General features: G+C 43.1%; 1 protein-coding gene across 1 annotated transcript; it reads right to left on the bottom strand.

Moving 5' to 3' along the window:
* Nucleotides 1–5,163: 5,163 nt before the first annotated feature.
* On the bottom strand, nt 5,164–22,767 carry LOC104064636 (haloacid dehalogenase-like hydrolase domain-containing 5). The gene is made up of 8 exons (XM_054076320.1): nt 22,607–22,767; nt 21,370–21,579; nt 19,404–19,516; nt 17,584–17,677; nt 16,409–16,442; nt 15,451–15,625; nt 12,790–12,978; nt 5,164–12,013 (listed from the first exon to the last, which is right to left on the bottom strand). The coding sequence occupies exons 1-8, from the start codon at nt 22,670–22,672 to the stop codon at nt 11,617–11,619; spliced, it is 1,278 nt and encodes a 425-aa protein (XP_053932295.1). The 5' UTR covers nt 22,673–22,767; the 3' UTR covers nt 5,164–11,616.
* Nucleotides 22,768–23,934: the final 1,167 nt, after the last annotated feature.

The following is a 23,934-nucleotide window of genomic DNA, read 5'->3' as shown; positions in this document are numbered from 1 at the left end:
GGAATACAAATATTTACAATTATGTAAATCTAATAGCAAAAAAGCATCAGCTCAGAACCCTGCTGACTTTTGCTTTGCAAAAAGGTGGGGATTTTTTAACATGAAAACGCTTAAGAAAGAGGAAAAATCCTAATGATTTTATCACTCGCACTGTACTGTACTTTTGGGGGTTGGAAATTACAAAACTAAACGAAGCCCAGCTAATACTGTGTAGATTTCTTAAGAACTTCATGAGAAGTAGAGCTCTTGCTCTGTTTTTTCTTTGCCTTTAAAGATCGTATTTATCTGAAGAATAGCGCTGATCACCATGTGCAATATACATGTTACTGCAATAATAATTCCATTATGTATACACTCAGTAGCATCCTTAAATAACTCTAAAGCCTTTCCTTGATTTGCCCCAGTATGTCTTGTCCCGCTCAGGTTCACAGCTCTAATTTAATCTTAGTCCCAGCCAGCTGACAGATCACAGAATCACAGAATCACAAGGTGGGAAAGGACCCATTGGATCATCGAGTCCAACCATTCCTAACACTCCCTAAACCATGTCCCTCAGCACTTCATCCACCCATTCCTTAAACACCTCCAGGGAAGGTGACTCCACCCCCTCCCTGGGCAGCTGTTCCAGTGCCCAATGACTCTTACTGTGAAGAATTTTTTTCTGATATCCAATCTGAACCTCCCCTGACGGAGCTTCAGGCCATTCCCCCTTGTCCTGTCCCCTGTCACTTGGGAGAAGAGCCCAGCTCCCTCCTCTCCACAACCTCCTTTCAGGCAGTTGTAGAGAGCAATAAGGTCTCCCCTCAGCCTCCTCTTCTCCAGGCTAAACAACCCCAGTTCGAATGTCTTCTGCCACCTTATGCCAATCCTGAGGGAACTGGGAGGCGGTATTGCCATTAGTTTCTCTCGATTAATTTACCAAGTGTTATAATGAAGTCTCTTTAGACCGAGATTTATTTATGTTATTTCATTAATAGAAATAGCTTATCTTTACTCCTCCTGCTTCCAAACCCTTTACATATTAACAGACCACTGAAGCTTACCCTGTTGCATTATTTTGTGCAAAGAACGTGCTGGAGGAGGACACAGGGAGAGCAATACGTGCTTTGTGAAGCTGAAGAGTAAAGTTGCTCTCCTTTTGGTATCTTCGAGCCTTGGAGAGTGCTAGTTTAACCCTTGTCAGTCGTTCTCAGTGGAGACATCACAGAAACAAACCAGGTTAGAGGCAGCGAGCAGCCAGTAAACAGGAAAAACCCAGTAAACCAAGGAAACTGGAGTGAGCGAGCATGTGCTCCTGTGTAGAGGGGGCTGTCGCATGGGTCGCTCTGCCCCAGGAGCTGGTGGTGGCCATGTAGCTTGTGTTCCCACTCATGCCATGCAAGAACTGAAGCAAATAAAGAGCAATGTGTCCAAGGACACATGCTGCTCGTGGTGGAGTTGGAAGTCAATGAATTCCAAAGTTTAGGCTAATCACCTTAACCACTGAATTACACTTCTTCAAATGAGATTGTTTTTTCAACTAACAGGGATTCTAGATTTACTAGTTTGGCAATAAAAGATGCCACATCATTAACCCTCTTAGATCAATAGTTACTTACAGCTGTATGAAGTACAGCTTCTTCTGAGAAGTACAGCGACTTCAGAGTCACAGAGTCCTTTATAATGGGGCTCTTCTCAGATCTGACAGTTCTTTTCCATGCAATGAGGAAGAGATGCATAGATTTGGGAAATACTGTCTCAGTTTTGGCTTTGTAGCATCTTTTGGTGCAGATCATCCCACGGAGATTTCAGTTAGAGAACCGGCCTCCTAGCTCCTCTTGGCCAGGTGATGTTAGTTTTCTTTTAACTCTGTTGAATTGGTTTATAGAGGTATTTGAAGGAGTGGAAGCATTTAATTTCAATCCCTGCCTGCATACTTTACAGAAAAACACCAAAGTAGCCCACAACTAGATGTTCTGATTTCCCTCTATATCTTTTTTGTCATTTCATTTTTAGTTCACTTGGGAGAAGTGCAGAGTTACACAATCAAAACAAACCAACCCACCCAAATGTATATTTACTGTCCATCGAATTGTTGCCAAAGGTTAGATAAAAATAGCCACCGTACTCTCCTATCCTCACCTTAAACAGCGTTTCTTTATATGACTGGGAAATGTTAAAATGCACTTTAAAAAGAATTCTTTGAAGCACAAATGGATTGTGATTTTTTTTTCCCCACAGTGTCTTTTTTAACCAGGGTTTTTACTACTTGAATACTGGTGAAAGCAGTTACCTATGTTACATTCATAACTTTAGGCGTCACTGACGACAGTGTCAACGGTTGTCTTGTTTTTCCATATGAGTCAGCGGGCAGTGGAAAGCAAGCGAGCAGCATGGCTTCACGGGAATGAGAAAGGGAAGCCTGAAGAACAGTCAGGAAGGATTTTCTATTTAGTCTGATTAAATGCATTAGGTTTAATCAATGCTTACTCAGTTCAAAGAAAATATTTTTCTTCCCAGAGGTAAAATAATACACTGCACAAAGAGTTACGGGGTTTCCTGTTTGCTTTTGTAGAGCAGCAATTTGACTGCTGTCTATACTGAACAAGAGTGGAGTGCTAAACTAGTAAAGTGGATGGTTTAGCATCTGGAGAACTGTTAAATTGGCTGAAAGCTGTGTTCAGAATCTATTCCTTCCATTACAAGGTAAAAGCACGTGTCTTTCCTCCAGGACACCCCATCTGAAAACCTGTAGAAGATCAGATCCAATCCAAGACCCTACTGTGATAAAAAAATTATTGAGGCTCTCTTTATCATTAAGTCACTTTCCGTGTTTCTTTTGCAAGATATTTTAGATTTCAAGTGAGTTATTTCCAATTCAATTATCCAGCTGCATGGCTGACAGTGATTTGTACTTTGTTTCAGCCTCAAATTTCACAGAAAGCTGAGGATTAATCTTCCTGTCACCAAGCGTAGAAGGGGCACCAGATAGACTGTAGCCAGCAGGTGTCGGCACCAGCACCGCTCCCCTCTTCCGTCACAGTTATCTTATGTCCACAGTGGGGTAAAGTACTCTGCACCCCGAAACCACGTACAGCCTTGCACTCCTTCACCTGAGCGGGCAGGGCAAGGTGTTTGATGGGTCACAAAGCTGCTTCTGCTTAAGCCACTTCTGCCTGAGGCTTCCCTCACCCCTGCAGAATGGGCCGTTACAGCTGAATTACCGCAAGGGAGCTACTTTCATGTAGTCATAACATTAGAAAAATCCTATATTGATATCTTTTAATATCGAATCCTAAGGCACTAAGAACAGTAGTCATGTATTTTAAGCTTTCATAAGAACACGAACCTTAAAATTGACTACTCTCTAGGAGTTTAAACCTTAATTCCCTCAAACGCACGCAGAAGTCTTAAAAGTACACAGTATTCAGATGTAATAGCTAGCTAAAAGCATCCGAGTTTCTGTAAATTTTAGCTTAAAAGTACTTTACATAACACCAAGCCTGTGATGAGGTAGCAGTTATGATTTCTACTTGTTCAGTCAATACCAAAAAAACCCTTATGGCACAGAGATTACCTTCTCTGGATAAAAGCAGAGGAAAATATTAAATGAAAGACTGAATTTCCTTAGAAATTGTCTTTTTACAGCACCTGACCTACACAGTCTTTGTACTTCCAAAAGCCAGTGTCCTTTCAGTAACTAAGTACCAGCCCATTACGCTGTAGAACATGTGATGATTGTTTCCTGCAATAAATTGCACGAGCAAGGGATTCATGAAGATGCAAGGGAGGGATTTGGGGTATCTAAACTATTATACGTGAAAACAAGAGCATAAAAGACTGTCCTCTGACCACGGCATGCAAACTTGTCTTGACAATTGGAAGGTACCTGTAAAACAAATGAGTTAAGAGCTGAATTTCAGAGACATCACAGCCGCAGACAGATGCCTCCTAACGTCTTCAAGAGCATCTAGTTCCTGTGGCAAGACAGCACAAAACTTGTACGGAGCTGGTTTTGCACTAGGGGGGAATCGTTACCAGAATAAAACCACATTCATCTGAAAGGAAGGGCATCCCGATTGCTGTGGTTTTCACGCTCATTCCCTGTTTCAGTGCTGTGCGCGAGTCGGCATTTTTTTTATAAATGCTATTAAAATAGATCATTCTGAGTTTGAAAAGTAGCCTGAGATTTGACAAAATAAAACGTTATGTACCTTTTCTTAAGAGAGTGATAATATTGATAAAGAGAATAACTTTCCTAATACACTTTTGTGGTGTAATATAAGGGATTCCCCAGACAGCGAGTGTCGGAATGGGGCTCTGCACCGTTTCAGAGCCAGGGGAAGCCCACGGATGAGATCGGACGCTGTCCTGCTTGCCAGACAAAAAGCAGAAGCAGAAGGGGAATTCAGTTATTTGTAACTGTTTGTAAAGACTTCTATTTTCTAAGTCCGTAAGGAGACACATTAAGGTTTTTGATAGATCGGCTCAGTGCTGTCAAGCAGCTTTTCCCTCTTTTGTGCCTCGCTCGCTGATGTTTGACAGCTAAAACACCCACCGCGCCACAGACGAGACAGCGTTCCAGTGAGCCTGGCTCACGCACCTCTTGGGGAGAAAATAAACATCTCTAATTCATATTGAATTCATTCACTGCATTCCAAAATCGTTTGAGGGCTTTGGATGGTGACAGTGTTAAAATTATTCTGCATTTTCTAGGACAAATCTGTCGCTGTTTCTCAAGGTTTCTTGGAGAGATGCAGGCTGTACCTTTCTAATCATCAGTAACTACTTTGCTTTTAAACTTTCTTATCACAATACTGACTAGATTGTTTGGAATATGAGGAGACAAGGGAGCAAGCTTGCATACTACAGTAATTTTTTTATACTTTACCTTCATCTATTTATGAATTTATTATGAAAAATATTTTTAAATATATGAAACCTGCTTTTTGTTGTGAATTTTAGCATAGTGGATACATCGTACTGTGTATCATTAAAAAGGTTTAATTAAAGTAAACATTTGGCAATTTATATCTTTTGTTGTTATTTTATGCACGTACCTTGCTGTGGTTTGTTACTGGAAACAAAATCAAGCTTTAAGAAATTATACCATGTCCTATGGTCTACTGTTACACACATACAATCTAATGGACTCTATTATGTGCTGAACTCTTTTCCTCTTATCCCCACAACTGCCCATCTGCTGCATCAGAGCATGCACATTAATTTCTTTCTAATTAGTAAGCTCTCCAACATAACTGGCTGGAAGATTAAGAATGAAAACTAAAACTCCTCAATGCTGGAGAAGTCCAAATAACTTTTTCAGTGCTTGCGACTGAGCGTAAACAATATAGTTACAACGGCACCTTCCCGAGGGAACACTGAGATCCTAGGTTTTATTTAATTGCTGTAAATTAAACTAAGCAACACCCCTTTTCTTTTTGCTTGGCTCTTTAATTCTAACATCAGTAGGTGAGCTAAGCTGGTGTTTTAAGCCTGCGTTTTTGATCTGCAGTAGCCAAATATTGAGTTGCTTTGTTCTGTATTCAGTCTTCCACCTCAATAACAGCAATCAGTAGTTTTCAATGAGATGGCCATGCTCTGAGGCTGGTTCCTTACAGCGCTGGGTATAGCTTAATTAATTAGTTAATTCTCTTATAACGACACATTATTGACTATTGAAACATCACTGGAGTACGTAGTGCTCTAGAGAATCAATGTAAGAGAGAAATAATGCAAGTTTCGTGCTCAACATTTGCCTGCGCTTTGTACGTATCGACCTTTATTTTTTCACGTTCTGCTCCTCTATAGTATCATTTCTAAATTCGGGGGAGGAAAACACCCAAAAAATACAAAGGTAAAAGCAAGTGCCAAGGCTGTGATATGAGACAAAATGTAATAGTTTATACAAAGCTGGGTTTCACTTATGTAAATAATAGCCTTATTATAATACAGTCCTAGAATATAACGTGTAGAGTGGTTCTCTAAACCCTGGAAAATGCACGGCCTCCAAAAGCAAACCTGTGCTTCACAGCACACACCAGTGATGAGTTGGTCTCGTGAACCTTGGAACGTGCCTATCTTGCTGCTAATAAGCTCTCACGGTGTTTCCAGAGCAGAAAGGACACACAACTCGGTCAATATAACTAACTAGTTTCACAGCTGCTTAGCAGGCCATCTTCCAAAATGCCAGAACATGCAGAACACACAATTCTGACGGAACGGGGAGCAAGGTGGGTGGTCAGAAACTCCCCAGGATACCCTTGTGCACCCCTGAAAACGTGATCAGGGTAAAGTCATAAAAGGTTATGCAGAGGGAAAAAATACCATCCACTGCAAAGGCCCAGTCTGCACTGACCTCTGCTGCCCGGTCATTAGTAAGCATACGGCAAATCAAAATACATCTCACCACCACGTCTGCTTGTGTATTTCAATTTATTTTTGAGAACAATCATGACAACTGTTTAGTTGGTTTACTATCAGTGCACATGACAAACAGTTTAAAGGGACATAGTCACCTTTCTAGGAACGCTTCCTCGAATCCTCTAGGAATGGGGAATAGTTTGGATACAGGAGAAGATCTACACATATCACAAACATTTCTTTTTTCTTGTCAGTAAGGTAAGCTGGCCTGATGATCGTTAAGGTCCCTTCCAACCCAAACTATTCTATGATTCTATAAGTTTTTTATAGTCTAGGTTCAATGAATACTTTTTCTCTCTACCAATGAACTTAGCTGTTAAGCTGGCAGAAAGCATATTCACAGATACAATTCCGTAAAAAAAGGCACGACACTCAAGTACTATTGAAAATCCATTTCTTACTCTCAGAAATATTTTTACCTTTCCAAACAGGCATTGCTTCTGCTTCAGAAAGAGGCAGTAGATAAACCTGCAGTAAACCTCGCTGGGTGTTCTGATGGATTCTGAGCTCAGCATCCAAGACCAAAAAATACAAGGAGCATAACTTTTAATAAAGACCAGCTGAGTCTGGAGTGTCTTTAACTGCACAAAGCAAACCCACCTGTGCTGTTCTGAATGTGGGCTGACTCATTTTATACACTGAAAGGACCACGGAAACATCTGTCTGAAACTTTCAACGTGCAGGCTGTCTTGGTCATCGTTGAAAACAGGATATATTTTGTCACCGAAGAATTCATCCTTGCATAGAGAAAACATTTTTATACAGTCTGTGTAGGATAAGCAGCAATACTGCACAGTAAAGATTGACAGCACTCATTTCTATTCAAGTTACAGAACACACAAATACACCCTTGAGTTTCACGGAAACTCCTGTAATCCTGGCTTCTCTCCTGTGACACTGAAGGAAAGAGATTTTTACCTCTTTCAGCAACTGCCTTGTGTGCTTAGTGTTATTCAGGTCACTATTTCTATCTTCCTTTAATCCTTGGTGAGACTGAGTGAGGGGACAAAACAGCTTCACTGCCCTTGACACCACCCCACAGCACTGTTGCTTTTAACCCGCTCACAGAAGGCAGGGCTTGAGGAAAGCAAAGTCAGCCAAAGGTACGGGAAAGTCCACCTACTTCCAGCTGCCTGTGCAATTAGTGCAATTTAAAGCAATAAATACACGTTCATTAAGGTATTTGTGCTACATACAAAACTGTTCAGCCACAATGGTGCCACTACACAAGCAGCTGCCACTCCAAACGATTGACTCCATGGAGATTCAATCCTAGCTGTCAGCAACAAAAATAGCTTACACCGGAAAAGTTTAGCACAATGTTCCTGTGAATCATTTTGTTAGTATTCCTCTTTTCCATCCATCCCCTAGAAACCCCTTCGGAACACAAAAATAAGATGACACCGAAGTTCTGAGGACCCAGAGCTGAGAGAATGTGGCTTCCAGGTTTTACAGAGACAACTTCACTGCCACTTCCAGCCACAGTCATGTATTTTCGCTCTGAAGAATGCCCAAACATTCGTCAGCTTTACAAAGCACAAACCCCCTAAACACAGAGCAAAACTTGGGGGTAAATGTCTCTTTCCCAGCAGCAGGAGAGGTTTCACGAGCACCAAATTCTGACTCCTCTCTGACTCCTGGGGGACAATTTCTCAGTCCCTGACAGGAAAAAAAATCACTGAAGAGGGACCAAGCGCTTTCACGCTTGTTTGAAACCAAGAAAGGCAAAGGAGCTTAAAATTACGCCTAAAGTTATGAACACTCTCTCCTGCTATTTTTTAAGCCTGTATTGCCACCCACAGAGAGAGAACCTGAACTACCTGAGAGTTGGAGAACTGCGTGGGGGCGGTGGGTTTGCATTTTATTACTTTGATGATGGAGGGGAAAAAGAAACGACTGAAAAATAAAATAAAAAGGAGAGAATAGAGGAGAGGATGGCAATGCCAGGGCTCCTGTCTTTTCCCTGCCCAGCACCTCAGCCCGAGGTGAAGCCAATGACCTCCCAGCCCTCACCCACACCCGCAGAACCCACAGCAAAACCACCGCAGCCTTCATCGGGGTCGTGTCTATCCTTTCACTTCCCAAATAACTGCAGTTCTTACAGAGACACCCCACATCTGTGTGTTTAAGACAAAGGAGTCCCCAGCCTCTCGCCTATGGGGGTTTATCAGGGCAAGCGCAGGGGCTGCGTAGATCCCGGGGTGAAACAAGCTCCCAGTGGACAGGGAGGGCACCAGGACGCTGCTCTGCTGAACTGAGCATCCCCCAGAATGCTACAGGAAGGCCAGTTCAAACCAAAGGTAACGATCTACCAGGGTCTGCTCACATCCATGGGAGATGGGCCTGGACAACTGCCTTCTTTAAGCTTCTCAGAGGGCAAAACGCTAAGATTTGAGAACTCTTATGAGGAGGAGCCAAGGGCCCTGCGGCTGTTCAGCCTGGAGAAGAGGAGGCTGAGGGGAGACCTCATGGCTCTCTGCAGCTCCTGCAAAGGAGGTTGCCGCGAGATGGGCGCTGGGCTCTTCTCCCAAGTAACAAGAGATGGGATGAGAGGAAACGGCCTCAAGTTGCATCAGAGGAGGTTTAGATCGGATATTAGGAAATACATCTGCACCGAAAGGTCTGCTACGCTAACATATCATTTTGTGTTTTACAGTCATAACCATATATATCAATCATCTCTGTCCACCCTCGGTGGTAGCAAGTGCCCATTTTTTGCTTCGTGCTGATACAGCTCCAAATCCAGCAGCACCCCTGTCCACTGCTGGGACTCAGTCATCCGCTCCTACGAAGAACCACATCAAAGACAGCTCAAGCAGCCTCAGCAGGGTACAGCCACACTCCTGTAAAGCAAAATGCTCTACGAGGGGTACAGACTAACAACCCATCTTCCTTTCAGTTAAAACCCAGTAGCAGTTTGCCTCACTGTCAGGGATTTTTCTACATGTGCCTTGCAAGTTAATGTTACCAGGAGGGATGAAGTTTTACAAGGAGATACACAGTTCCTTCACAAACCTTTTCAAGTGTTCATGCATATTCTGAGGGAAAAAAAAAAAAAAAGAAGAAACAAATTGAACATTTTCTGTTCTTCATCATCTTTCACGTTTTTATTCCTCGCTTTGCAGCCAGCCTGAAGCTGCTTGCAGTAACAGAGCTCTGCAACGTCCTCCAGTATTGAAACAACACAACTTCGGTCACTCTGACATTTTACAGAACTACAATCTTTAATTAGAAAAATTTGGCATACTTTGCAAATAACTGGTGCGTTACAGAAAAGTGCTAAAGAAATAGGTGCATATATCTGTTTATTGTAACAATTTTAAAAGGCAAAAGGTGCTGCTGTAACACTTTCCCAGTGAGGAAGCAGGAAATACACTGTTCAGAGCAGCGTTCTTAAACTGGATGCAGCGAGATATGTCAAAAGCTACTTATGACACATTAGGAGTGAATGAATCCTGACAGCAGAGAGAGGGATTACAGTGGTTTGCAAATGGAGAAAACAAAACAACACAATCTTGACTCCATGGCATAAATGTTCTCTTCGTGAAATGAGTTTTCAGATTGATTTCAGAATCATAAGCAGTGAAGAAACTGGCCAGGGAATCATTTCACTCTATGCCATCATTTGCCCACCAATGCTTCCGCCAGTTCTGCAACAATGCGGTAAAGCTGAAGACCCACAGATTTTTGTTTGTATGATTTCTAATTTGAAAGACCAAAACCATAAAAACCTGACCGGTCCTCAAGGCGATGTTAAAGGATACTTCTGTGTAAGTTGACTTTGGTTTTAAACTCACTTAATTGGCTTATGTTTTCCAAGCTGATGTCACAAGGACACCAGATACAGTGTTGTAACAAATTAACACAAAAATATTCTGAAAAACATCTTTTGGATGAAAAAGTTTAAAAGTAGTTTACAAAAATAACATAAAATAAATTACTTTTTTTTTTTTCCAAATAGCTATAAAACCCATGAACCAAACAACATGTAACGTGGACACAAAATTAGATACATCACACTAAAGGCTGTTTAGTTACCACAGTGGTAGGAAGCTTCAAGTAAATTACTAGGCACTTCTTGCCGAAACAGTAGTCACTCATCCAGTGGCAATGTCCAACTGGCAGAAACACCTGAAACGCAACTACTAAAGCTTTCTAGGAGTCTGAATTCCTCAAAAAATAGCAGATTAAAAGGCAGAGACAAGAAGGCTGGGATTCTATAGGAAGAATTTCTTCACCATGAGAGTGGTGAGGCCCTGGAAGAGGTTGTCCAGAGCAGTGGTGGCTGCCCCATCCCTGGAGACGTTTAAGGCCAGGTTGGATGGGGCTTGGAGCCCCTGATCCGGCAGGAGGTGTCCCTGCCCATGGCAGGGGGTGGAACTAGATGGGCTTTGGGGTCCCTTCCAAACCAAACCATTCTATGATTCTGTGATTCCATTATGCCACAATGGACACCCACTGTCGGCCGCTTTCCTTAGGGGACCGTGTCCAGCTTAGCTGGAGTTCCAGACACGGCGTTACCAAGCCAGCCTTCCCCATCCTACACGGGCATTTTTGTTAAGGCTTTAGATGCCAGAGCACAGTGGAGCAACGTCAGCGCTAGACGCGTTAGAAAACAGATAAAAAGAAAGGCTGGGGGCTTCTGTGCAAGCAAGTACCAAGCAGCACAACATACCTGAACTTCTTTCTAATCGGAAAGGGCACTCGTTACTTGCAGAACACAAGCACACATACATGCCATGCGCTGTACCAGCCAATTTGTAATTGTGTGAGTGACCCCAGCACCACAACCAGATGTGCTCCAGATCCCCAACACCTGGAAGTTAAGTCTTCCAGCAAACAAAAGAAGGTACCATCATGTGGGACTTAAGTGCCAGCAACACGCAGAAGCCATTCTGCAATATTGCTATTAAATACCTAACGTAATGAATGGGAGGACAATAAAGGACAACCACAGCAAGATGTTACAAATTTCAAAGTCCTTAAAAAAAGCATTATTGGTATTTGATATACTTATATTAAGTATATTAATATCCAAGTATTAATTGTTGAGTATATTAATATCCAGGTAAATTAATATACTTAATATAAGATCATATTAATTGAAAAGTTAAAAAATTAGAAAGCAGCCGTTCGTGGCACAATTTGAAAGCACAGTGTGGTTTTGGGGAAGAAAAGCAGAGCACTGAGCGGTCCTTAAGAAATGTCATCATCTCAATTAGGTGCAAAGTTCTCCAGCCGGAAGACCAGGTCTACAGCAGCATCAACATCTGGTACAATATGATCCGGTTCTACTAAACCAGGATCAAATCTGAAATCTCTGTGGCCATGGAACACGGTTTCAGTTACGCTCTCCCTGGGATCCAGGGGCACCTCTGTGTGAGGGTTGTAAACCCCAGTACAAACCAGAACAGACCTACAGCGGGCAGCTGCTGCCAAAGCGAATTCATCCTCCCAGCTGTGGTCTATTTCTTCATCCTGAGAGAGAGTGGCAGATCCTCTGCCACTAGCAATTTGAGCCTGAATCCATGATTTTGAGCCTTTTCTGGAGTTCTCTTGAAGATAGCGATTGTAGAGGTTAGCACCATAGACATCAGTCATGAGATTATCTCTGGAAATATAAAAGAGGGAAGTTCAGTCAGCAGTGCAGTTTAGTTGTCGAATTTCAACTGTACGAAAGACATTTTTACAGTTTCAATTTAACAATTTATTTTATACTTTACATAGCTTTACGTGGGAGTACGTAGGCAGAAGAAATCCCACCTTATAGCTACTGTATTACAGCATTTCCATTAAACACGACACACGATGAAAGTGAATAACTCTCTATTCCGAAATTGCAGAGCAAGGCAGGGAGAGGAGAAATCAAGGACAGGTATTAGGACTCCATGAATGAGCTTACTGTGTTTCCAAGCATCTTGGAGATGCTGGAACAGCCTTTAATACAATACAGCTTTATCTCTTCCTATGAAAAGGACTCTATGATGCGACAGCACTCACAGTAGCATATGACTAGGCTCACCGACCCCAGAAATAGATTGTAGCTCTAGATTCTCTAATGACTGTCCATCTGTTCAAACCTCGGTGCTGTTGCACCCCTGCACATCCTGTTTGTTGGATTTACACGGTCAATTACGGAAGTTAAAAACAACTATCAAAAAACTGCGAGAAATCTTAGCTGCATATAAACCCCTTTTTGTGCTTCTACTGAAATTACACATAAGAGTTAAGCATCATTGATTTCCAAGATCGGAAACGTTATAAGGAGTAGACTCAAGCATTGCAGCTGGTCCCAAGGGTATGAGAAACAAAGCAGCAGAGTGGTGTATTCTCTGCTGGTATTTCTGTTCACTTTGTGCTATACTTATCAGGCTTACAGCCTCTTACCCGACAGCATAGAGGGTCTGGATAGGCTGTTTCCACTGCCTCTCCGCCACCTGAGCCCTGACGAGGTACTCTGCGTACTGGTAGGTCAGCTTGCTGGGTTTGCCCATTAAGGCCTCGTATTTCAGATCTTTGCCAGTGATCTTTTTGTAAATGTTTTCCAAACAAACCATGAATGTTCCGTGCCCAAACCTATATAAATATAAAGACGAATCAAATTACATTAAGCACTCATAAAAAGGCAAGGCTTTTTTATTCCAAATTATATACTACAAAATTTCCCTCTGTTCACAACATTCCCAGAGCTGTTTCACTGACAAGTAAGTGCCGATCAGCCAAACAATAAAGACCACAATAAAAACACATTATTGGGAGAACACAAGACATAAGTTTTTTAAAGGTAATGATGCTTTGTGCTAGTGTTCCTCACGTTTAAGCAGGCAGCCTAGTTACAAAAGTGATGCTGCTTGAAACAATGCCTGGGCTGTGATGCACTCTCTGCAGTCACCCAGCAGAATCAGCTAAATTAACAGAGGAGGAATGGAAAGTTAGGATCAGACAGAAAGAAAATTAATCTCTCCTTAAACATAAGAGTATACCAAACCGCACTTGTAATATGGAAATAAAATCATTTCACAGGTTTCCCTGAAAACACATAGATGGTGGCATTCAGAAACTGCTGGTCAATGGCTCAAAGTCTGAATGGAGATCCGTGGCAAGTGGTGTCCCTCAGCGGTCCGTACTGGGACCAGTGCTGTTCAGTATCTTTATCAATGATATTGACAGCGAGATGGAGTGCACCCTCAGCAAGTTTGCAGATGACACCAAGCTGAGTGGTGTAGTTGCCACAGTGGAAGGATGGGATGTCATCCAGAGGGACCTGGACAGACTGGAGAAGTGGGGCTGTGAGAATGTCATGAGGCTGTTCAGCCTGGAGAAGAGAAAGCTCTGGGGAGACCTTACAGAGACCTTCCAGTACCTGAAGGGGCTACAAGAAAGCTGGGGAGGGACTGTTCACAAAGGCGTGTGGTGATAGGACGAGGGTCAATGGGGATAAACCGGAGAGGGGCAGATTTAGACTGGACATAAGGAGGAACTTCTTCATGATGAGAGTGGTGAGGCCCTGGCCCAGGTTGCCCAGGGAAGCTGTGGCTGCCCCATCCCTGGAGGGGTTCAAGGCCAGATTGGATGGGCCTTGGGCAGCCTGAGCCAGTGGGAGGTGTCCCTGCCCATGGCAGGGGGTGGAATGGGATGGGCTTTAAGGTCCCTTCCAACCCAAACCATTCCATGATTCTATGAAATACTGAATTATCAAAACGAAAAGAAGAATAAAAGTTTGCTACACAACAACCCTATATACAAGAAATAACACACAGCTCTCAAGAAGGGCTGCCAGGTAACTTCCAATGCTCATAGATTAGTAGAGCCTCTCAAACCCAGGTATATACAAACTAAAAAACCCAAAGCCACTGATATATTGGGTATCAGAAGGCAACAGAGAAATACAGGAGGTGCACTAATAGAGACAGAAAATATCCAGTGGCCTAGAAATCAAAATAGTCTTTTAAGGAAAACAGCATGAAGGAAGCAGCTATAGCACTATTTTGGCTTTTGAGCTTTTCTGAATCCTGAGTTAACTCTTCATTCCCTCTCTTTACCTTGTTTGTTGTTCTGTATCATGAAATATCAATAAGTAAGCATAAAATTATTTCCAGTAATTATTAGCAACAGCTTAAAGCAACTTAGTTTTGGTGTTGTATTCCAATAGTGAAGGTAACGGTACTGACAGAGGCAAACTTGTCATCCTGTCAAACTCCAGAGGAAAAAAGGACTTTATGCTGGATCTTTCCCAACGGACACAACTGAAACTACGGATCTTAGACACTGCAGATACACTGGTTGCCTCACTCCAGCCTGAAACCACCACACATACGTATTCTGCTAACTCGCTAATTGGAGATGCTAATTGTATCCATGTCAGGGTATCTGACAAGAGCTCTGTTCCAAGATCGAGGCAGCGATCCAGTCACAACAACAACAATTTCTGTTTCAAATTTTAGACTAGGGGAAGGCAGGGAAAATAAAACTATTAGAGAACTAGCTTCTACTGAAAACAAAATCAGACAAAACTGCTACCAGAGATGACGCCACCTTGTTCTGCGTGTTCTGCTTGCTCTTAGTTATGTTCTTTAAACGCTTACAAGGTTGTCCTCAGCTCAAAACCACTCAGTGCTTTCAAACAGCAGGGTCAATTTGTTACCCCACCAGAAATTGTGGGATGGAAAAGAGAAACACCAAAGAAGGACCTAATGAAGTGAGACAATTGCCTTGATAATTTTTTCATTTCTCCCTTAGAACCGTGAGTCTGAAGCCCTCAGGCAAAAACCTGCCAACCCATCTTTCCCCTCTCTCCAGGGAAACAAAAGGTTTTAAGGCTTAAAAGCAGTTTTTATCTTGAGTAATTGATTTCCTGAATGCAATCATGGAGACGGTAATAAGGTAGGATTTGCTGTAAGTGCACTGCTTCAGAGATGTGTTTGAAGCTGAGACCAACCGTGAAGCTACAGCAAGCATTTTGAATAAAATATTGACTCTGAATTTTACCAGAGAAATGAGGAACCCCAATCACACCATGAGATACATGGCTGTTAAAACTGCACCCACCTTGGAGACTGCGCTTCAGCCACCCACATCAGATCCATGTTACAGGCAAGCACCGGAATGTGAGGGTAGCTCTCACGGTGATACGGATTTCCAGGATAGCCACTTGTCAGTAAAACATCTATTATCAATTGGAGGTTGGTTTCCCATCTGATTGGTTCCCCAAACAAAACAACAGCTATGAGAACAAGAGTTACAGAATTAGGTAACAGGACACCAAATCTCTGACACTAAAACCGAGTCTAAAGAGACTGAACAGGAGATTTGATTTAACTGTGAACTAATGTAACAGTCACGTTAACTTTAGAGTTTTAAAATGTTACATACCCATTCCTTCACAGAAAATTCCATAGAATCATAAGGTTGGAAAAGACCTCTTAGATCACTAGTCCAACCATCTCGGAAGTAGCGAGACCCCACTGCCAAACCAATAGGTTTAAGAATCTATTTTTTTTAATTGGCTAAGTTTCTCCGTAGTACCACAAAACATTAACTTCTGAATTGTATTTCTAAGTCTCCCACACCTACGTGGATTCTATGTTTACATATAGCATAATCTGCAGTGGATGTTTTAAAATACGAAGGTCCGGTCTCTCTCACTACTGACTATCGGATGAACCAGACCAATTCTTGTTCTGAACATGTCAATTCATCCCTCATTTTTGAACACAAGGCAATAATAGCCTGTTAAAGGAAGATTAAAAAGAAAGCAGACCCCACTTATCCTCTGAAACTTCAAAAACACACAGCTGAAAACAGCATGCATTCTAAAAACAGCTTTACCCCTGTGATACACTCCGAATTAATAACAAATATCACTAACAAGCAAATTTTAGAATTGCCTCAGCCAACTTTCTGAAGGGCCCAGCAACCTAAAAAGATATTCTAGTTGTAAAGCAAAGCACAATAAAGATACTTCATCTGTTACCAGACACTTGCAAGTTAAGAAAAGATAACTGACCCTCAATCTTGGGAAGCTCCACAGCAGAGGGATACTGAAATAAGAAAAAAGTAAAAGTTTTCCACAAGGTTAAACATCTCTTATTGTTTTTATAGAATAAATTCAAGTATAGCTCCCGCAGAGCCTCCTGGCAGGGAACACTCTCTATTTTGGTATATACCTGACATCAATTTACTTAGAAATTTGTAGTTCCATTCCACAGCGAGTCTTGTGGCAAACTGGCAGCAGGAAATTTAGAGTGCTCTGCGTTTGTCAGCCTTCGACACCCGCTCGGGGGTGGCTGCAGAGCTTCAGCTGTTTAATGTCTTTGTCCATGGCAGTATAGATGTTTAGTTCTCCTCAGCAATAAGGAGCCTCCAGTATTAACAAGTCATTTGTAAAATACTTTTTGAAATGAATTTCTTTAACATTGCTATGAAAGATAAAAACACCCTGCAACACATAATATATTTGCTAAACTAATTAGGGTTCGTGCTTCATAATTTACTCTCCGTGGTGACAAATAATTAACAGTTTCTTGAACTTACATCTGAAGCAAGGCAAAAGGTGACATAACTGAGTTATGGATCCCATGAACCATAAGGAATTTCTTGACTTCACACAGGAAAAATCCATTTTATATACAGACACTGAACACGTACAACACGCGTGTATTTGCAGTGCATGCCTTCACTCCTTGTTCAAATACTGCACAATTCAGTTAAAACCATTTTGTACATATTGTTAATATTTAAATATATAAGGGCATAAACAAGAAAGGGAGTCCTTTGGGGAAAAAATAGTTATCTGCAAAGCATTAATTTACAATTAAAGCAACCTCAAAGCCTAGAAATAACACCAAGACAATCCTATATTGAAGGAAAAAGCTTATTTTTTCTTCCACACATCTGAGGAAGCTAGCAAGCTCTCCAAGACAGATTTTGAATTAGATATCTGCACTAAATGATAAGTTTTCCCACAACGGTAAGTTACAAAATCAAAGTACTACTACTGACAAAAAAAAACCCTACACCATTGCTCTTGAAAATGCTGTAATAAAACAAATAAAGGAGCAGAAAAGCAAAGCCGAAATGGAATGTAAGAGCAGCAGCATTAGCTCAGTAGTTTAAATACTGAACCCAATTACAGAATGTCATCTAATGAGGAAAAAAGATTTTTAGAACACAAATAGTCACCAGAACATTAGGTCTCCTGTCATGGTCAACCACATCCAGCAAAGGGTGTTTCTCCCGCAGTGTTTCAATGGTAATAGGCTGACAGAAACCAAGGCTGGAGAAACACCAGTTAAGGACACAGGATTGCTTACATTAAAAGTTTCTACAAATCAGCAATTCCATTCTAACAATTTTAATGTTGCAGTTTATTTGGTAAAGCACATTATTTAGGAAAGAAAACAACATAGCCAACACTGACTTCTTCTTCCATGAGATAAAAAGTTGATCGCCTCGTTACTTATAAACAAGAGACTTGTGTGTCTGAAATCTTAAGACAGATACTATACATAAATCTTGTTCAAAATATGAGATGAAAAGCAAGAAGCCAATATACCCCGCAATACTCCAAGATCATCTTTACATAAGCACAAAATGAAGTTTATCTGGCGGCAAGACATCACATTGTGTAATCATTATAGGAAAGAAATAGGAGCTACTTGAGGAAAAAGATACTGTCTTCACAAACCACCTTCCTTAGGGCACTAGAGCTGCAATGGTATTACTGGATAAAAAAACAGGTAAAGCTGCAACAATATCGCTGCATAAACAATCAAGTAAAGCTGCAACGATATTGCTGGATAAACAAACAGGTAAAGCTCAGTCTCTTGCAAAACAGCAGACTGGCCAATAAGGTTTAATTACGCCCTACAGGTAATGAAGATAAATACTGAAACACATGAAAAAAGGAAAGGAGCCAAAAGTGAAAAAAGGACCTCCTGATTTGCATAGCAGTGCTCTTCAATGCTGATGTACCCTATTAATTTAGTTAACAACAGGTAATCAAACTAAAGCTGCTCTTTTATGTAAAAAGCAGCTGTGATGCTCATCTTAAAACTACAATGACTTCTTATCTTACAATGCAAACAAAAATAAGAGCTACTTAAATATATCAGTTACACAAACTAAACCACCTGACTTTGCATTGGAATTAACACCACAAGCCATTTGTATAATTATTTAAAAATAAATAATATCTTAAATAATATCTTAATCTTATTAAAAATAAGATTATCCTGTATGAAACCGCTAACAGAAATATGCTTTTCACATTTTGCATTCAGTCTCATAACCCACTTTTCTCTCAGCCACATCTAATTGATTTTGGCAGTTAACTGGAATGTTCCCTCAGTAATTTTTTCTCATCTTTGTATTTGAAGCAAAGCTGATGCTTAAAAGTTGCATATACATTTTTTACAACTTATTATTACACCAGCTTCTATTAAAATCCCAATAAGATGCACAGAAGAGTTACTGAAAGCGTAAGCAAAGATTATGCAAGAGTTATGGTCACTGAACTACAGTTTGAAGCTTTGATATCACTTTTATTTCTACATAATTCAAGTTCTTGTTGAGAGCTAGCATAGAAGCGGCAAAATATTTTCAAGGATACTTTGACTTTAGAAATCCGTTAAAAAATGTGGCCTGGCCCGGCCGTGTGCTTCCAAGCAGACCTTCAGCCACTGAGCTAAAAGTCAGATGCGATAAAGAACAGACAGAACACCACACACAAACCCTATTTGCTACAGTGTCATTTACATACAAGACAAAAGAATAATTCTCTCTCGTTTCCCCTTCTCCATTAAGAACAGACAGAACAGAGAGAAACAAAAATCAGCATGCCAACCAGCTCCAAAACATAACTCTGACCTCACAGTAAGAACTACCATTGCTTACTACTGGATTTGTAGTGTTGAAGTATTTGGTGTTTGCTTGATCCACCAGACCCCCTGAATGTGATTAAGGAAAACACTTAAAAACCCAACTTTCAGTTTAAAAGATACTCTTGAGCGATATCCAGCAGCGGTCCTTGTCCAGATACAAGCACACATTTGTCATGATAACGTTTGAACACCCGCAAAGGACTGTGTGACATCATGACTTGATCTTGTGAAATCTGTTTGGAAATTAAAAACAGAAGGAGCCTGTTCGTTATCAGAGAAGTTATTTACACGTAGATTTAATTAACAGGTGTGGCACATTTTATGAGTTACAAAACAATCATACCTATCTACCGAACACCCTGCCGTATCTTTTCCTCCTAAGTTTCACAGAGGACGTACTGATAACATGCCAGAAAGACATACATTACTGACAAACTGTCATCCACATCCCTTCCTGCTTCTGGACTTAATCTATGCCACATGAACACCAGGTTTTCTCTCCTGGTTTTACAGGATCACCAAATTAATTTATGAAACAAACAGGGAAGAAGAAGAAGAATCGTGGTCCCCATGCTAGGCTGCAGCATTGATTTAATTGCATCACAAGAACTTCACCTTTCAGTTTTCGTATCCCATTCTTTCAACAGATATAAAACCAGTAAAATTATTCCCTGGGAAGGATGCTATTATGAATTGCCAATTATCACCTTTACAGAACCAAAAACCCCCAAAATGGGCCTGTGTAAACTTCACGAGGTTCAACAAGGCCAAGTACAAGGTCCTACACCTGGATTGGGGCAATCCTTGGTTTCAAAACAGGCTGAGGGTGATGGGATTGAGAGCAGCCCTGCAGAGAAGGACTTGGGGTACTGGGGGATGAGAAGCTCAACAGAAGCCGGCAATGTGCGCTCACAGCCCAGACGCCAACCGAGTCCTGGGCTGCATCCAAAGCAGCGTGGCCAGCAGGGAGGGAGGGGATTCTGCCCCTCTGTTCCTCTCTTGGGAGACCCCCTCTGGAGGATTGTGTCCAGTGCTGGAATCCTCAACACAAGAAGGAGATGGAGCTGTTGGAATGGGTCCAGAGGAGGCTTCAAGGATGATCCGAGGGGTGGAGCACCTCCCATCTGAGGACAGGCTGAGAGAGTTGGGGTTGTTCAGCCTGGAGGAGAGAAGGCTCTGAGGAGACTTTATAGCGAACTTCCAGTACCTGAAGGGGCTACAAGAAAGCTGGAGAGGGGCTGTTCACAAAGACTTATAGTGACAGGACGAGGGGCAGTGGGTATAAACTGGAGAGGGGCAGATTTAGACTGGACATAAGGAGGAATTTCTTCACAATGAGAGTGGTGAGGCCCTGGCCCAGGTTGCCCAGGGAAGCTGTGGCTGCCCCATCCCTGGAGGTGTTCAAGGCCAGGTTGGATGGGCCTTGGGCAGCCTGAGCCAGTGGGAGGTGTCCCTGCCCTTTGCATGGGGGCTGGAGCTGGATGGGCTTTAAGGTCCCTTTCAACTGAAAGTATTCTATGTTTCTAAAATAATTAACATGTCATTTTACCCCTGACACACAGGACTTTTTTTTCATACAGATGTGCTCACATCTGCTGGCCCATACCACAACAAAAGGCACTGCAGAACTGACCTTATGGCTTTATCTTAGCAATGCTCTAACAGTCCCCAGCCACGGAGCGGTCTGACTGCCCACAGAGCCCAAAAATCAGGAGGGAATAAAGTTTTACCACTTGTACCAAAAAGAGGGGGGAAGCTCCTGTCTTGCACATTCCGCTTGCTGGAGCAGACTTCTGTGCTACTGACACTTTTTTTTTATTCAGAAGGGGGCAAGATTTATTCCCACAATAATAAATTTTCAAAGAAATACCATTACTCTTTGCTTTACCGTTGGAAAAATCAATACCTTTACCAGCACAAAGACCAGTAGCTTTGGACAGCACTTTTACAATAGCTCCCAGCAAACCATTTCAGAAGGCTTAAGGCAAAACCAAAACTGATTTAGGAGCAGCATTTAATGAAGAGAATACATTTGACACATCCACCCTAAGTAAATAACTAAATAAACAAGACTTAAGCTACTTACTGGCACTCCCAGTAGATGAGACAACTGGTCAGCTTTCTTCTGGCGAAGGCAATTTCCTGCATTGGTGACAAATACTACAGGCACCAAGAACTGTCCCTGAGAATTAACCAGCTTCTGAAAGGCTGTTTTTGCCGCAGGAATTGGAGTCCTTCCTCGTACCAGCACACCATCGATGTCAAAGAGAAAACCAAACGACGGCAGCACACTGACCTGCAAGAAGGAAATGAAAAGAAAGAGCATGAGTTATGCCCTCATTTATGTCGGTTTGATAAAGCTCACGACAGCCAAAGCACAAGGAAAGCAGATATTCCAACACAGGATCGGTGTCTGTGCACATTTTACCAAACACATTTGTACACCACACCACCTACTGTGAAAAAAGGAGCACCACAGCTCCCTCACGCCACAGCCTCCTAGGTTCTACCTTACTTTATAAACAGGTCCACAACGCCTCGGAACACTGGGACAAATTGATTTAAACTGATAAAAATACACGTTGCTGTGCCAACGAGCCTCACTGTCACCTGATTTAACCCCACACTATTTCACAGGTAGTTTCAATGCACAGAATACAGAGAGAATAAACTTCTCCAGTGGAAGGTGTCCCTGTCCCTGGCAGGGGGTGGAATTGGATGGGCTTTGAGTCCCTTCCATCCCAAACCATTCCATGATTCTATGATCCTATACTGGGGGTTGCATTTGGTGTACACGAAGCTCTCAGCGGTCTCACCAGAGCGGAGCGGAGAGGCAGAATCTCCCCCGGGGACAGCCCAGGGCACGGGTGCCTTCTGGGCCGCGAGTGCTCACTGACAGCTCGTGCTCAGCTTCCCCCTGGAGGGGTTCCAGGCTGGATGGGGTTTGGAGCCCCTGATCCAGTGGGAGCTGCCTCTGCCCATGGCAGCGGGCGGAGCTCGATGGGCTTTGAGCTCCCTTCCAACCCAAACCATTCCATCATTCTGAGATTCTAAAAGGAAAAAAAATCTTTTGCTAAGCGCACAGAGGGAAAACACCACCAGGAAGGGAACGGAGCCTGGTGGAGCAGCCTGACCCAGCGGGTGGAGCTGGACGGGCTTCGAGGTCCCTCCCAACCCAAACCATTCCATGAAAACAAGGAATTAACAGCGATTTTCCCCCTTCTGGCCACGGAGGACGCTCTCTGCGCGGCCAAAGAGCTGTGCAGCCACAAAGGGGAGCGCCGACCCGCGGCCCGCGCCGCTTCCGTTCCGGTTCCGCTCACCTGGGTGCCGCCCGGTGCCCGCCCCGCGCCGATGGCCCCAATGGCGGTGCTCAGCGCCCTCCGCATGGCCGGGACAGGCGCTGCTCTGCCCGCGCCCGGCTCCGCCCCGCCGAGCGCCCCGAGCGTGGGAACGGCCCCGGCGGCCCCGCCCCGAGCCCCGCGCTGCGGGCACGGCCGAGCGGCTCCCGGCTCGGGGAGGAGCTGCCTGGAGGAGAAGGACCCGGGGTGTCAGGGGCAGAACTGGAGCCAGCAGCGGCCCAGGCGGCCGAGAAGCATCCTGCCTTGGATCCGCCACGGGGGGACCAGCAGGAGCACTGCATAGGGTTGTTGTGCCCCAAGTGCAGGACCCGGTCTTTGGTCTTGTTGAACCTCATGCCATTGGCCTCAGCCCAGCGGTCCAGCCTGTTCAGATCCCTCTGCAGAGCCTCCCTACCCTCCAGCAGATCCACACTTCCTCCCAGCTTAGTGTCATCCGCAAACTTGCTGAGGGTGCACTCAATGCCTTCATCCAGGTCATTGATAAAGACACTGAACAGGGTTGGACCCAGTACCGAGCCCCGAGGAACCCCACTTGTGACTGGCCTCCAGCTGGAGTTAACTCCATTGACCACCACTCTCTGGGCCATCCAACCCGTTTTCATAGTACAGTGTGCGCCTGTCCAGGCCAGAGGCTGACAGTTTCTGAAGCAGAATGCTGTGAGAAACTGTGTCAAAGGCTTTACTGAAGTCCAAGACTACATCCACAGCCTTTCCCCCATCCAGTAGTTGAGTCATTTTGTCATAGAAGGCGATCAGGTTAGTTTGGCAAGATCTGCCTTTTGTAAACCCATGTTGACTGGGCCTGATCACCCAGTTCTCTTGCATGTGCTTCATGATAGCACTCAAGATTACCTATTCCATGACTTTCCCCAGCACTCAGGTCAGACTGACAGGCCCGTAGTTCCCCGGATCCTCCCTGCAACCCTTCTTGTAGATGGCCACAACATTAGCCAATTAGACTAGCTGGGTTACCCCACTAAACTTAAGTCTAGTTATCTCCAGCATATAGTTTAGCCAATCTACAGCAAGACTGACATTCTTCTGGTGTTGTGTCTGCCCTGCACGATCATACTATGGTTTGATGACCAACCTTCCTGAAGAGTGGTAAGCACTATACTTACCACTATATTCCTTATATTCCTTAATACTATATTCCTTAGGTCGCCCTTCTACCCAAGGGCTGCAGATGTCCCATTTCAAGTTTCATTCATTCAGACCTGTATAACAACGTCAGTCACCTGTAGGACCCTAAACAGGCTCCACTGTCATCTGTCTCTTGTCACAGGACA

This window comes from Cuculus canorus, chromosome 11 (genome assembly GCF_017976375.1).
Source record: "Cuculus canorus isolate bCucCan1 chromosome 11, bCucCan1.pri, whole genome shotgun sequence".
NCBI lineage: Eukaryota > Metazoa > Chordata > Aves > Cuculiformes > Cuculidae > Cuculus > Cuculus canorus.
The sequence above is the reverse complement of the archived record's forward strand: the minus strand, read 5'-3'. Positions and strand labels throughout refer to the sequence as shown.